This window comes from Coptis chinensis, chromosome 5 (genome assembly GCF_015680905.1).
Source record: "Coptis chinensis isolate HL-2020 chromosome 5, ASM1568090v1, whole genome shotgun sequence".
NCBI classification, from domain to species: Eukaryota; Viridiplantae; Streptophyta; class Magnoliopsida; order Ranunculales; family Ranunculaceae; genus Coptis; species Coptis chinensis.
In genome coordinates this window covers 75,476,942-75,491,910 of record NC_141460.1, presented here as the reverse complement: position 1 = coordinate 75,491,910, position 14,969 = coordinate 75,476,942, and the positions used below count along the sequence as shown (strand labels likewise).

Sequence of the window (14,969 nt, the reverse complement as noted above, 5' to 3'; positions counted from 1 at the left end):
CATCCTGCCAGTTTCCTTTGAAATCTTTCCAAAAGAGGACTAAACTTCTGAACTCTACCCTTCCCTGTTAAATTTGGCACTCCCAAGTACATTGGCAGGACAGAAGTAGACGACATCATGAAACTTCTTCTCAAAAAGTACACAAACCTTCTATGCAATTTGGGGTGATGAATAATTTGCGACTTGGTTCTGTTGATAATCTGACCTGACACTCTACAATACTCCTTTAGCAGATTGTTCAAATGATGCTGCTCCTCGAATCCACACTTACCCAGCACTAAAAGATCATCAATATACATTAAATGAGACACCGGTTGACAAAATCTCCCCAATTTGCAACCATGTATAAGCCCTTCTCTGTTCAGTTTCAAGAAATTCAAAGACAGAAGCTCTGAACATGTATAAACCATGTATATTATTACCTTTGCATTGGGATATTGTTTTTTGCTCAACAAGGGGGTGACAACTTGCTATTTCCCCTCAAAACTGCTTTCAAGGTGCCGGAGCTAATTGGATTTGGGGCTGAGGATCTACATCATATAATATATACGAAGGAATGTGAAGCCAAAATAACAAAGTTTAGGATTGACGGCACATTTGTAAAACACATGAAAATAATTGCGATGAAACAATGTTAACTGAAAAATGAGATACTTGTCGGACAAAATAGGCTTGGTCTCTTGTTCATCTTCTTTTATTTTTCATTCCCTTTCACTGGTGGCACATAAGTAGCAGAGTTTAGTAAAGCAAGGCTCCTTACATATGTATGTGGCTTTAAACCTCGACTTGAGAAACACCATCAACATAATCATTGTCTTTATAAAAAGTAACAATCCTCACAACTTTATAATCATCTCTAGTGTGATCATAACCGAAGCCAACAAAACAAATTGAAGTAGGAAATTCATAGGGTCTTCGAATTCTCTAGTAGTAGGATTCCAAAGGCAGTACATACCAACCCATTACAATCGGTAATGAGCTGTTTTTAAAGGTTTCAACTTGGTCCTTCTGCATTCGACGTTGTAATGTTTGTGTATTTCGTTAAGTAGTTGTGGCAGTTTGAATTCCAAGAAACCATAGAAGGAAATATCGTAATACCAATCCTTATCGCAATTATTTGACGATATATCTGGACATTTTGTTTCTATGAAATAATCAAGAAACCATATTAACCGCCAATAACTATGCTATAAATTTATAAAACAGTAGCGAGCCATTTTCACTTTAAAAACAAACTTCAATTCTTAGCAATCAAGAAAACTTCTTCTTCTTCTTCTTTCTTCCAAGAAACCTCACAACCCATTTATAATGGCTTCCAAGAAACCAGGTGAATCTTCTTCTTCAAGTAACCAACCACTACCCAAAGGCGATTGGTCAACCATGCAGCAAGCATATTGCGTTGCTTCCGATGGTAATTACCAAGAAGCTATGAGGCTCATTAGAGAATTGCATGATAAACACAAAGACACGCGTGAAATATACATGTATGAAGCACTTATTCATTCTGCTACTGCTTCTAAACAAGAATGCTATAGTAAGGGAAAAGAATTTCAGGACCAGGCAATTCGGTGCACAAGAAAAGTGATTGAACTCGATCCCACTGCACAAGAACCCAGAAAATATCTTAAACATTTAGAATCCAGCGTTTACTTGGAACTACAAATTCCTGATTCGATTCCATTAACGATAGACATGCTTTCCAATCCGGCACAGAATGCTTCATCTTCTGGAATACAAGAACAAAGATTGGAGGTGAGTCCGAATACTGTTTTATCTTTAACTAGCAAGAAGATTAAGGTTGAAAAGTACTGGAATAGTTTGAATGCTAATGGTAGGAAAAACTTTTTGAAAGTGGGGATTCAAGATTTAAAGGCTCATTTCACTTCATCAGAAGCGCTGATGTTGTTCCCCTCTAATAATAATGTGGAAGAGCTAATCACAAATACGGAATGGTTATTGTGGGAGTGCTGTCAATGTGATGAGAAATTTCCTAATCCTGATTCTCATTTTAATCATGTTTGGCTAACTCACTTCCTTGGGCAAATTCCACCTGATTATATGTCTGCAAAATCCGTTTCTCCAGTACCCATGAACTGTTTTTGGGTGTCATTCGCGGAAGAAACATGGATACCACGGGATACTTCTCGTGCAGTACAATTAATTGAGAAATCATCTCGTGCAGTACAATTAATTGAGAACTCACTCGGACGTCATCTTGTGATTGATGCAAGGAATTTCTGTCTTGAACTTCCAACAACAAATGATTCTGATCGTTCGTTTTGCCTCAAGAACATACAGAACTTGCTTCAAGTTTTATTGATTAAAAATAAGGTTCTCTCAGTCCAAGTCATGGAGAAGGTGGCAATGTACATCACTAGGGGAATGTACGAGCTTTGTCCTAATTTAATGAATAGTGACTTGGAAAACAGTTTTTACTTCGTCTGTGTGCTTGGTACATCTAAACTTGAAGAGATTCATAGAGGTTTGCTTCATGTATCTCAGTACGCTTCCGAATTCTCTAGCCCAGATATAAAAAGTAAGCCATTTCCAAACCAGGTTGGGTTTCAAGTGAAAGGTAGGATTTCATGTAATAGTATATCGTCATATGTCCTTTTGGATGAGGATTCACTTTGCATGAACTCAAGGAAGGCTAGTACTAGAGATGCATTGCTAGCCTGGGTATTTTCTGGCCCTTCAAGTGAAGAACATATGGAATCATGGAAAGGTCTGACACAAAAACGGAAAGATTACGGCAACAACCTGATTGGCGTTTTAAACAAGTGGCTGACTGAGCACCTAGTGAAACATCAGAAATGGGAGTTAGAAAGAGGAAATCGGGACGCTGGTGATGCTTTAAATGTGGGTTTGACACTTTATCCTGTTAGAATACTCTTATATATGTGCATTAGCCTGTTAGGTTTACCCTAAATTCTGTACGTGTTTTACTTGTTCTGCAGCTCATTATGTTTGATACGCATATACTGAGATTTGTTGAGCTTATGCCGGATCTGAAAAGGAGAATCAATGAGTCTGGAGCCCGTTATTACAGAGAAATACTTATGTCTCTTGTGAAGTTACACATACAGGTTCATCTGCAAGTTTCGTCTGACAAAGATTTGCACAGGAAGGAAAAATTAAAACAGGAGAAAAAGGTATCAAGGAACAAAAACGAAGAGAAGAAATATGCTAAAAACAAGGACGCAGAGAGTAGTGCTTCTGGTGGTAATCAGGGCACACATGAACTAATATCATCAAGTCACAAGGTATTTTATTTCTTTATAACATTTTAGATCGTCAGTTAATCTTCTTCGGTCTGAACTAACAATATTCTTGGTTCTGATATCCAGGCATCCCTGGAAGTTTCGGCTTATGAAGAAAAGAACAATCAATCGAAAAGCTCTACAGATGTATCCAAGGACAACAACGAAAAGAAGGACTTAGAGAGTAATGCTTCTAGTGGTAATCGGAGCACATGCGAATCAGCATCAAGTCACAAAGTAAACGACGACATTATGGCTCAAGTTCCATCTCCATCCGCCGAAACCCCCCTTTCATCAGGGGATGCTTCCAATGCATACAATGAATCTGCACCAGCTGACAATGTGGACCAACAGATCAGCTCTACGGATGGCTCACCCCTTGATGACGACCCTCCATCTCCTCCGGATATTAGCAGGGACATCGATGGCTACCTCGCAAGAATTGGAAGAATTAATAGGCTCGCAGTTTTCAGAAATATTTGTCCAGATGATTGATTGGTCTACTAGTGTTGTGGATGAAATGACCTCGATCACAGTAGTGGTATTTGCTCGAGATACAGTATATTAAAACAGTTTAGGACCACAGTACAAACGCAATTTCCTTTATTAGTTTTTTATCGACTTGGTGTTAAGAGTCTTAAGACTGGCATGCAAGACTGATATATGTAAGACCCTAATGCTTTTGAATTTGGATGATCGATGAGGCCAATTGATTATCATATACAATGAGGATTCTCATTAAACTCGAAGCAACTGAAAACTTTCTGTCCTGCTTGTCCTCCTAGGCCTTTTATATGTTTCTGCAGTATTCATTTCTATAATCTCTTTTATTTTTTTTGTAATTGTTAGTGCTTTCGGTATTTTTAACCATTAAATATGAATGTCGATCACGTCACGCTATGCAAGAGAAAATACAAAACACACGCATGGTGGTTATTATATCAAATCTGTATGCTTGGTATCACCTGGTTTATAAGTTTTTCGACAAGAATCGCAGGTGATAGATATACTGTCAATGTTTTATATCTTGATCAATGATTAGCTATTCTGTATTACTGATGATTGCAAGTTGTACTTGTTATGCAAGTAGAGACATACTGACATACATTTTACATCTGCTTGGTGCTGCTGTAAACAGTCACCCCTTTTAAGCTCAAACAAATTTAAAATACATCATGTCAGGCACCTCCCACTTGTGGATCCATGGCGGTTTACCGTAGAAACACTCTGGTTCTAAATTTGCAAATGTAGTACCATGCTTTGCAACTGTATCGTCTGTGAATTTAGACTCCCTCCAAGTGTGAGTTATAGTCCAACTATCCAACTGAACTTAATTTTATAGTTTCCCTTCTGCTCTTTAATTCCCATGGAATCGTATTCTTGCCAAAAGATATAACTGCTGGTCTTGAGTCGGATTCAACCCAGAGAGACTTCCATAGCTTCAAGTATTGCTGTGCATTCAGCAACAAAATTAGCAGTAACACCAATTTTCCTACAATACACCAGTAGAAATATCCCCAATGAATCTCTAAATTCAGCCCCAACACTTGCTACCCCTGGATTTCCGAATGATGCACCATCTGTGTTGATCTTGACTATAGGACTAACTGGAAGTGACCAGCAACATTCCTTGATTCTTTGTATTGCTGCAGTTCTGCCCTCAACACCCCAGCTTCGCAATACCTCTGATTCAGTCGAGAAAGCATGTTTCTTTGATCTTTGTGAGATAATGAAGACTTGTGTCATGATAAACTTCTTGCAGAAATCGATGTTAGGTTGAGCATCTTCATAAAAGATCTTATTCCTATGTTTCCATAGTCCAACCATACCCCCTGTTATAGCCGCAGTCCATAGGTTTCTCAGAATAGGACTGAAGTTGTTTGCCTCAAGTTTTGACTGCCTCTAGTTCATGAAGTCACCCCTAACTATATGATGTTACACTATACTTATACCTTTTCCCCCGCATGTTTTAATGTAAATACTCTACCTAGTGGGTTGGGACTACCCATAAGTTACAAAAGCATGGAAAAACTGTGCTGTTCAAGTAAGAACATGTTTTTTTTTCCATTTCCAAATAATGATGAGGCTTAGACAAATCAGACAATATATAGTTTGACGGGGTTTGTACAAGTAGAAGGTAACAAGACGTACCAGAACTAATCTATATGAAAATTGGGATCAAGCTGGAATGCTTCCAGAAATTTCTGAGCCCTCGTACGTTTCATCCTTCTGTTTTGGCTCTTCCCTCGATCTTCATAGAGCGCTGAAACAAACAAGGAAAATCAGCCATAGAGCAGAGAAAACAAAAATATATTGGTAAGATACATAGATTGATAGATGTATCCTTAAGAGAATGTAATTAAGTATACTAGCCATTTTGCCCAGCCCATGGTCGGGATTGTTTTATTTAATGTGGAAAAAATTACTTTTGGGGGTATTAATCTACTGTGCTCAAAGTTATATGATTTTGAGAGACGACCAATATGCAGCCCATTTCATTATACTAAAAAAAATGAGAAATCAGTCAAATCACTCTGATTTAGTGAAGCCTCACATTTCGACAATCTAAAGGAATAATGACAGTACATAATATCTGTTAAAAACCATTGACGAATCTTACTTAATATACTACTCAAATTATGGACAATACTACACGACCTTGGTGGATTTGAACCACCATCCCTTCTCTTGGGATGTATTTCACATTCAAGTGTTCTTCCATTGAGCTAAAGATCCACTTTAAGATGCTAATTTGCAAGATGACCAAATTAGAAGTTAAATAATTATTAATCACAGCAAAATGTACCTTCGCTCCTGGACAAAAGACATTTTATCATTTCTTAAACGGGAATCTTCAAAAGAAGGAGCTCCCTCTAAGTATGTTAGTCTGCACCAAGTTTGTTAAGAAATTGATATGCACCACCATGGCAATTGTGATATTCTTCAAAATCAGTTTGTTCAGAACCTGATACCAATTAAAATTTGCTACAACAAAATCAGTTCAAAGTATACAAATCCTTTGAGCAAGGGACAATAATTAATGAATGCTAACAAAACTGGAAAACACTGATAAAACTGACTAATTGCCCCTCAAGTTAACAAAACTACCAAGTGCAAAACCATAACTTTCTTCTTCTTTTTCTTCAACAAAGTTTGGATGAATTCCAATGAATCCTTTCCTTATGGCTTTTGCTTTCTATACTATTTCATATATCTGCAATTGGAGGAGTGGAAGCAATTAGAGCTTAAGAAATCTGCAGATCAAAGAAGTATAGTGAGAAAATTAGATAGAAGAGATCGAGATAATGCAACCTGTATGTAAGAGTGGACGTGTTAATAGCATTGCTTCCCATTTCCTCCTCCATCGACTAATGTTCATATAGCGGGCATCGAACCCCAAACCCCAAACCGCAGTGGCTAATCTCAGTTTGACATACTGCTTCCCACCAGTTCCTCTTTGCACTGTAAATTACAGATGGCAATTTCTCTGTCTTATGGTTTGAGAAGGATGCCTCTTTCAACTCTAAACTCTTAAGCCATCTTTAATTTCAATGATGTAAAAGCCCTCTTTAGATATAATATACAATGATGTAAAAGCTGATGAGAATACAACTATAAAAAATGTATGTTTAACTGATGTAAAATGTGTTGGCTGCCTTTTGTTTTTGGATTCAAAACTTGATCAGAGAAACAATAGAATCAAATCTAATTAAAATTTTAAAAGATTTCTAGAATAATAGAACAATATATATAATTCAATCAGTTTAGCTCCACAATCATCAGAATTGCTTCAAAAATGGACCAAATTCAAATCAGTTATGAATAAATAAGTAGAACCCTACTACCTGGAAGCAATGAAAGTTGTGAGAAAGAGCAATGTTCTTCATAAATCCTGACCCACCAAGCATTCCAAGATTTATTTCCCTGTTGCAAGTATATATTCTCAGACATCACATTTGCAGATCAAGGGATCAACTATGTGATACTGTTGGTCGTAAAATATTTTGTCCAACTGTCAGAGTTCATATATATGGACCTATTTAAGCTACATACTTAATGCCCCCTGTGCAAGGTCATTACCATAAACCCATTATTATTAAATCCTCGTTTCCCTCGTGCCGTAAAATCTTAGCAAACCCAACATAGGGAACAAACCCAACATAGGGAGCTTTATGGCGTTAAACAATATTTTTTATATCTGAACTTACCAATTAATTACTATCCCGTTTTCACTAACCAAGCATGCTCCTAACTACAAACTAAACTAAATCCAAAGCTCAAGCTATAATAATCTAGAAACAGTTGAAAAAAGAAAAGAAAGGAAAAGCTTACTCTTTGAGGTATTGTCCATTATTCCTTTTTTATGCCTGTTGAGGAACTTTTAAGATTGAGCACAATTTGGAAACATCCCAGTTATTTGTATTTGTTGGTATGCTGCTGCACGCATAAACACTTGTCAATTGAATCCCATAGAATTAACCATTGAAAATAGTATTCAGTCACCACTTACAAATTCAAAAATGATTGCAAAATAATTAAACTGGTTATAAACATAAAAGAAGAAAATTGAATGCCCAATCAAACATGAAAGTTAAACAACATGTTAAGAGTAACTCACTTGCAATTTATCTCATACTATACATTAGCAGACACTATGAGCATCATTGCAAGTGATATTGGCAGCGAGAAGGACATGAGCATCATCTATTATCAGATAAAAAAATCCTCTAGCAGTCAAACATTCCTAACAATTTCGGAAGATTATGGCCCCAAGTCTTGAGAAGTTTTTAGTTTTGTTGGATCCATTTCAACAGCGGTTATAGTTAGCACTTAGCAGTATAACCAAATGGGAAGAATATATTTAGGACGGAATTAGTGAAAAAAATGAAATTTTATTAGCTTTGTACGATCTAGATCATTTACTGGCAATTCACCTGTTTGAACTTGTTTTTTTCGGTCAATTAATGCTTACGTTTACTTGGCAGATGAATATAGCAGAGAACATTCAAGTGTTCTTGGAGATGATGAGATGAACAGCCTATTGAGCCTCTTTCCAAGTTAATGAGCTCATGTTTAATAGTTGATTTGATCTTGTCTAGTAAGCTCATGTCCATCAAGCATTTTAGATGTTCTGGCATTCTCTAATTGTTTGTACACAGATCCATTATCCATTTACTTTCTCATTAAGACGATGTAAGAATGTAATTGGTCTGACAAAAAGCCTTCTACTTCTCGTTCCTACTCATTGTCCACTGCTATCAAGTTTTAACTTGTTTAGTTGGTACAGAGCCAACTTTTCCATTGGATGTTTAAGTGATGCGCTGATTGCTGTGACTGAAAAGAGACATCCAACTAGAAATTTGGGTACAATGTAACATACAGGCAATTAGGTGGAAGATCATGTTACGCAGGTAAACTGCTTGGTTTAGATCATACTTCGCAAACCATCCTAAAATAAAAGCCAATGTCATCTTCAGGTTGGTCACTTGGTTGTGTTATGTCTATGGCCATTGGTTGATTCAGTTTCTCTTGGAAAATTTTTGTTCAACAAAACTTTGCTAAACTGGGGTGTCTTTGATTGCTAACAGGTTTAATTACATGGGAAACAATTTGAAATGTTGCATTTAACTTCTCTTAACTTCTACATACAACTCGACACTGGAGATCCGATTGAACATACAAATCATATTGAAACCACTTCGGAATAATACCAACAGAGAAATGATATTGGGGCATATATCCTAATAGTTAGGAATGATCTCATACAAATTTTGGACAATAGCAATAAATGGAATAACAAGCAATTGTCACTCCGCTTCTCAGACATTCAGGTGGCTTTTTCTGGAGTGTGATTAGCTTCAAATGAATTCACCTTGTCTAATCTTAAACAAGCTGCACAATGGCAGCAACACGCAAAGCCCCACCTTGGAGGAGATCAGGAAGCTCATCAAATAACAAAGCTGTGGGCCATCCCCATCCCTTCGGAGCTTTTGGTAACAAAGTTCCAGTCTGTTTGAAGCTTCCAAACACCATAACTTCTCTCTTTGATGGGCAGATCAACTGTATTACCCCAAATTAAAAGATTAGATAAATCTGAATTATCATGTGTTAATAAGTAATAACCACAAGAAGGAAACAGAAATTGAAAGCTATAATGATCTACCTGATAACGAGCTGTGACCTTCTCCCGAGAATCTACGTACATATGAATCTGCAAGTAACGAATTCAAACCAAATAGTCCGACCATTAGAATACGTGTTCATACTACAAACAAATCTGAATTATTGAATATGGCTTTCTTCAATAATAATAAAAATTCAAAGAGCAGTCCTACCAAATGAAGTACTAGGAAGGTTCAAATGCAGTGGTTTGTGACCAGAAGAAAGGTTGCAAGTAGGAATTTATAGAATATATGCTGAAAGTGTTATTGGGCAAAACAATGAAAGTTTGGTACAAACACCCATCCAGAGTTCATATGTCCAATCAACATACAACTCATTTTACCAGTAAAGAGACTGACCTTTCTTACAGAATCAGTTATTTCTGCTTTACGCCGGTGGAGAAATAATCCTGAAAAGATATGGTGTCAATCGGTGAACATTATAAGACTTTCATCCTGATAAATACAAGCTTCATAACACAATAATTACCAAGTGTACGACGCCCTTGGAGGTCTTCATCATTGAAAGCTTGGAGACTCACCTACATAATCCAGCAATTAGACAAACAAAAAAACTCTTGAATTAGCACATCCAAAAAAAGGAGACAAAATGTCAAACAAAAGATAATCTGCCGAATAAATAGAATGATTTTGTGGGCTATACCTTCCATAAAGAACCAGCATAAAATACTTCTGGTGAGTGCTTTACTTGGCCATCAAGCCTATGCACATCTTCAAATTCAACCCTGAAACCATAACGTAATCTTCATTAGTAGAACAATGTGAGTAACAAAAACAAAATGTGAAAAAGGCATTCAGGGAAAAATAATTAAGAAATTAACATCCTTTTATCCTTTAGACAAAAAACAGAATACAAAACCAAAATGAGTGAAAACTGAAAAGGGGTTTGAAGAAAAAGGCCACTGTATACCTTAAGTTAGGACATAGGATTAAACGCACATGTGCTAGTTCCACAGTAAAGTACTTTTAACGGAGATATGAGAGTAGAATCAGTATAAACCATAGAACAAAACCTCCTCACATCAGTAATTTTTGGGATATATTGGTGGATATCTCTATCAGAAGAATGATATAAAATATGGAATCTAGCATCAAAATATAGATTACTGGAGAATATGTCGAAACATTGTTTGAATACAGAAAATATCAGTCAGTTTCAGAAAAATCCACAAAGAAAATGAAATTAATATAGTCACATGAAATATTTATTCTTCTTTTCCTCAATAACCTCATCTATCCAGCGGTTTTGCGGGCATCGACACACATTTTGTTCCAAGGTATAACTAGACTCTGCTACATACTATGAAGCGTTTGTCTTTTTGCATGAAGCAATAATATTTTCATCAAAAGTAGACTACTAGAAGCATGCCAGTCAATTACATAGTCAGATCAGTGAATCCAAGAGTCCAACCAACAATCCAAGGGAGGAAAAACCCAGGTGGATATGACACATGAACTAACCTAGAAGCAAAAAAGAGTACGTTCAGTGGTAGTAGCGGTAAGAATTGCTTACCCAAAACGAAAAGGAGGGAAGTGGTGCAAAGGTGTTTTCGAATCCAGGGAAATTGAAGACCCATCTGCATTTTCCCACTCTAACCCAACATTATCATGTGACTCTAGTATTTGCACAGGAATGTTACTAGTATTCGGCACAGAAGCTGTAGCTCCAGAATATCGGCCTTGAATATCTGGTTCATAAATTCTCTCTGTTTGTTCTCCATGACCCCCTCCTTGGCCGAGTCCAACAAGAGCTGTCAAGCCATCTCCAGACAGCTCACCGTTATAATCAGCTCTAGCCTCTGATTCATCATGAGCAAGAGACTGGTGGCCGTTTCTATTGCCAAGTCCAAATGGGACACGAGAGAAAACAAAACGCGTTGGAGGCCAAGCAGTAGATGGCACAAATGTAGTACCCCGACCAATGCCTGCAAGTCCATCAATAGGCGCCCTAACATGCGCTCGTACAGGCCTACCAAAATTATTTGCTTCACCTTGACCAGCATCAGCAACATATACATTCCCCATGCTTCCAGAAGGATTGTTTCGATCGCGGTCTTGCATGTAATAACCTGTGGTGGCTGCCTGTGAAAAGCCATATGATTGCCTGCACACACACGCCATGCTCAAAAGGCAGCAATTTTTGCAAGTATCAGCACCAACTTCCTGCACCTTGTGGCTCAAGAGCATCTACATGGAAAGCAGAAAGTGGTCAGGAGACCAAATCCTGTATAATGTATATAAAAGTTTAATATGAACGAGAATCCGTGAACGTATAAATATCCAATGCAAGTGTTACATGTGAAGTTTTTTTTTTGGGGGTGGGGGGGTGAGAGACATTTCTGATGACAAGCATCATTTTATTTCCAAGCATTCAATGCAGTAAAACAACGGTGATGAGAAAAAAATGAATAGTGAGAGTTATTGACTTTTATGGTCATATCATTGAAACTATATTCCTGTTCTACCCTGCTTGTGTGCCACGTGAAACCCAAGGTAAACAGTTTAACGTGTCAAGTGCAATAAAGATTATTTCCTTCAAAATAAGTAGTGATTCTCACCTGAAGCCAAAGACCGTCATTCACAGCCTTGCAAGGAAACCCCATTTCCTCAAGCTGCTTTCGAACATTCAGAAGTGCTTCAAAAGACATGTTACAATACAAAAGAGAGCCCCCTTCGAAAATGTTAATAAAGGCATCATAATCTTCTCCAAGCACCGCAGAGTAACCTTCAGCATAACTTTTGACACGTCTTCTGCCTACAACCCTCCCACCCCACGAAGGAAGAGGCATGCTGCATCTTCCCCACTCATTAGGCATGAAATTATTACAGGAAGACGTTGCAGAAGAGCACCTTGACTGGTCCCTGGGAAGCCATATATTGTCATTCGTGTTGTAGCATGAGCTTTCTTCAGAAGGTCCTTCCATAGCCACAACACTACCCCTCATTCTGGTTGCTTCAACACCGGTTGGCATTTCACCATAAGAACAAGATGTTCTAGTTCCATCTTGGTGAGAAAATGAGCTAACGAAAGATGCAGCTTGTTCCTTTTGGCTTGGATATCTAGTTTCCTGATTCAATTGAGAGCAAGAAGCTTGCTGCAATGGGTGTCTCGAATCAGAAAACCCACTATGGAAGTCTACCACACAGTCCGCAAGCTCTACCAGAATATTGTGAGCAGTTTTTTGTCCTTCACAATCGTCTTTCAAGCTCAAGTTCTTTAGATCTGATCCTATCAACTGTTCATTACCATTGCTGACACTTAAATTCTCCCCCCTTAAACCGGAAGAACCAGAATGAACACCTTTTTCTATCTCAGTACTTGAACTTCCTTCCTTGGGTTGTTCTTCTTTTAACAATGTAGCTTTCGTTAGCAATGTGTACAGTGCTAACTCAAACCTTTGAAAAATCAAAAAGTTGGCTGGATTAGCCATTTCCAGAGAAATTACAGCTGCAGTTGATAAAATTCAAGTAAGAACCCGTTAATATGTTACCTTTTCTCCTCAGTAGGAACCCACAATTCATCTGATGTGAGCAGTGCATGTAAAGTTTGAGCAGAAAGTCTGGGCAGTACCTATCAGGATCCCCAGTTAACCATGCCGAATTTAATATTAATAGTTAGTATCCATACAATAATCAAATAACAAACCTGAACTTGTAAAAGAATGAAGTGATATTCAAACAGAAATGTCTCGAAAACGGTGGAAATATGAAATAATTACCAACTGAGTAAAACTTCCGGCTATGCTTTCCTTTTAAGAGTAAAATATTTCCTACATCTTATGGCATTGTTTCTTAAGAACCTTTAGATGCAAAAAAGTCCCATTAAGCTCTTTAAATAACTATTGAAAGATGGACTTGAAACTGGAGACATTAACATATTATTATGTGCTGATTGCCTGACCGTTAAACTCGGAGCATGACTAGAGCTGCCATAGGAACTAAAGAGTAGCAATCATGGGGAGAAATTATATTAATTAGCCAGGCTTTATGCTCCCTCACGTATGGCTTGAGTTGAACCTAACACATGGACTTTGATTTTTCTGGGTGACGTGGACTACACATAGGCCCTTTTTGCCAAACACTGCAACAACCTTCTCTAATACCAGTCTGAAGTTTCAGAGTTTTAGCTCATACGTGGCCCCACAAAAGCTAGGCTTTAAACTCCATACGTGGGATTAATAATCTCAACACTGATCATTTGACATTCTTTTTTTCTTCTATTTTTTATATGTCATAAACAAGATAACACCTCTGGCAGAATTTATTAAAAAAACCTTAAGAAGACGACTTGCAATTATTCGACTCCATGAACAAATTACTATTCACACTCATTCATTACCTCCTTCAACTCCATGGCCCCACTTTGACAAAGATAACCCCAGCAAGCATTTCTGACACGTTCCCCGTGTATACCATAGTCTTGACTCTCTGCAAATACCTGAATCGTAGATTTAAAGCAGGTAAATGCGTATATTAAAACTAGATAAAAACACATGGGACCTGAACAAAGACTATAATAAGCAGGGTCTTACCTGATACGCTAAGAAGTTTGAGGTCCATAATTCCAATATAATAAAGTCAGTGCAAATAGTACACAAATCCTGCAAGATGAGCCCTTAAGTTAAAAAGCAAAAAACAAAAGAAAATTCCCATTATGCACAAGCAGAGGTATGTAAATACCTGAAGATCAAGAAACGATGCGGCAGCAAGAACACGAAATGCATTACTATTATTAAGCTTTGGGTAATGCCCATATAAATAGGCCAAAGCCAACGCAATCGCTTCCCCGTTAATATTATCATCATCAACATGCAATGTCAATACTGGTGCATGAGCTTCTTTCCATGGACCATGAAGCATATTCCTAACAAACAATGAAAAAAGACCGCTTTTTTATAGTAACTTAACACTCAAGTAACACCAAATTGAAACAAAAATTTAGACATAAAAGTCTGAAATAACTTGAAAAAATGAAGAAAATATAAAAACATGAAACGAAAATGAGAGAGATTGAGTGGTGCATTATTACCTGAAATAAGAGCTACGAGAAAGAATCAAACGATGAAGATGATAAGTAGAACCAGAGATGACTTGAACGACGATATCGGAAAAAGAACCAGAATGAAAACCATCTAATTGAATGTGATCACATAATGATGTTAAATTACAGTCCAGACCTCGTAATTCATTACCACTACCAACGATACTATTACTATTTCGTTCGTTATCAGATGCTGATTGGTGGTGTGATATTTTCGAATTCATTTTTTTTTTTTTTTCTGGTTTTTTGTGTTCAAACTTGAAATAAATGAGAGACTAGGAAGTGATTTTGTTGGAATGTGTCGATATTTCGGACGGTTTCAATGAAAATCAAATAACGACGAGCTCGTATTTGCTTAATTATATATTAGATAAAGTGCTTCCTTTCTTTAATCTTTTCTGAATGGTTATAGAGGAATTTTGGTTTCTAGCTGGGTGAGTAAGGCTTATGGGTAAAAAAATTTGGTTTATTGTGTATAAATTTTAA

At 37.2% G+C, this 14,969-nt stretch overlaps 1 protein-coding gene and 1 long non-coding RNA gene across 7 annotated transcripts; both read right to left on the bottom strand.

The window, feature by feature from the left end:
* Positions 1-4,267: 4,267 nt before the first annotated feature.
* LOC147498929 (uncharacterized) lies at positions 4,268-8,224 on the bottom strand. Of its 6 annotated transcripts, none has more exons than XR_015195647.1 (6): positions 7,879-8,224; positions 7,593-7,697; positions 6,573-7,184; positions 6,369-6,474; positions 6,067-6,225; positions 4,268-5,523 (listed from the first exon to the last, which is right to left on the bottom strand). It is a non-coding gene; the product is annotated as an uncharacterized LOC147498929 (long non-coding RNA). The 6 variants fall into 6 exon arrangements; XR_015195643.1 differs by having other exon boundaries at positions 4,268-5,092; positions 5,412-5,523; positions 6,067-6,474; positions 7,879-8,223; XR_015195644.1 differs by having other exon boundaries at positions 6,067-6,474; positions 6,573-6,800; positions 7,106-7,184; positions 7,879-8,223.
* A 701-nt stretch (positions 8,225-8,925) lies between these two features.
* On the bottom strand, positions 8,926-14,774 carry LOC147498928 (BTB/POZ domain-containing protein). The gene is made up of 12 exons (XM_086560765.1): positions 14,472-14,774; positions 14,123-14,306; positions 13,975-14,043; positions 13,782-13,880; positions 12,934-13,013; positions 12,001-12,838; positions 10,956-11,629; positions 10,086-10,167; positions 9,912-9,963; positions 9,782-9,831; positions 9,424-9,471; positions 8,926-9,320 (listed from the first exon to the last, which is right to left on the bottom strand). The coding sequence occupies exons 1-12, from the start codon at positions 14,705-14,707 to the stop codon at positions 9,144-9,146; spliced, it is 2,589 nt and encodes an 862-aa protein (XP_086416891.1). The 5' UTR covers positions 14,708-14,774; the 3' UTR covers positions 8,926-9,143.
* Between the last annotated feature and the right edge of the window lie 195 nt (positions 14,775-14,969).

Bases quoted from the DNA above. Each gene is read 5' to 3' on its own strand.
- LOC147498928 (XM_086560765.1), bottom strand. From the start codon at position 14,707: ATGAATTCGAAAATATCACACCACCAATCAGCATCTGATAACGAACGA. The intron at 14,044-14,122 runs GTATTTACATAC...CTCATCTTGCAG, and splicing joins CATCGTTTCTTGATCTTCAG to GATTTGTGTACTATTTGCAC. The intron at 10,168-10,955 runs GTAAGCAATTCT...TTATGGTTTCAG, and splicing joins TTCCCTCCTTTTCGTTTTGG to GGTTGAATTTGAAGATGTGC.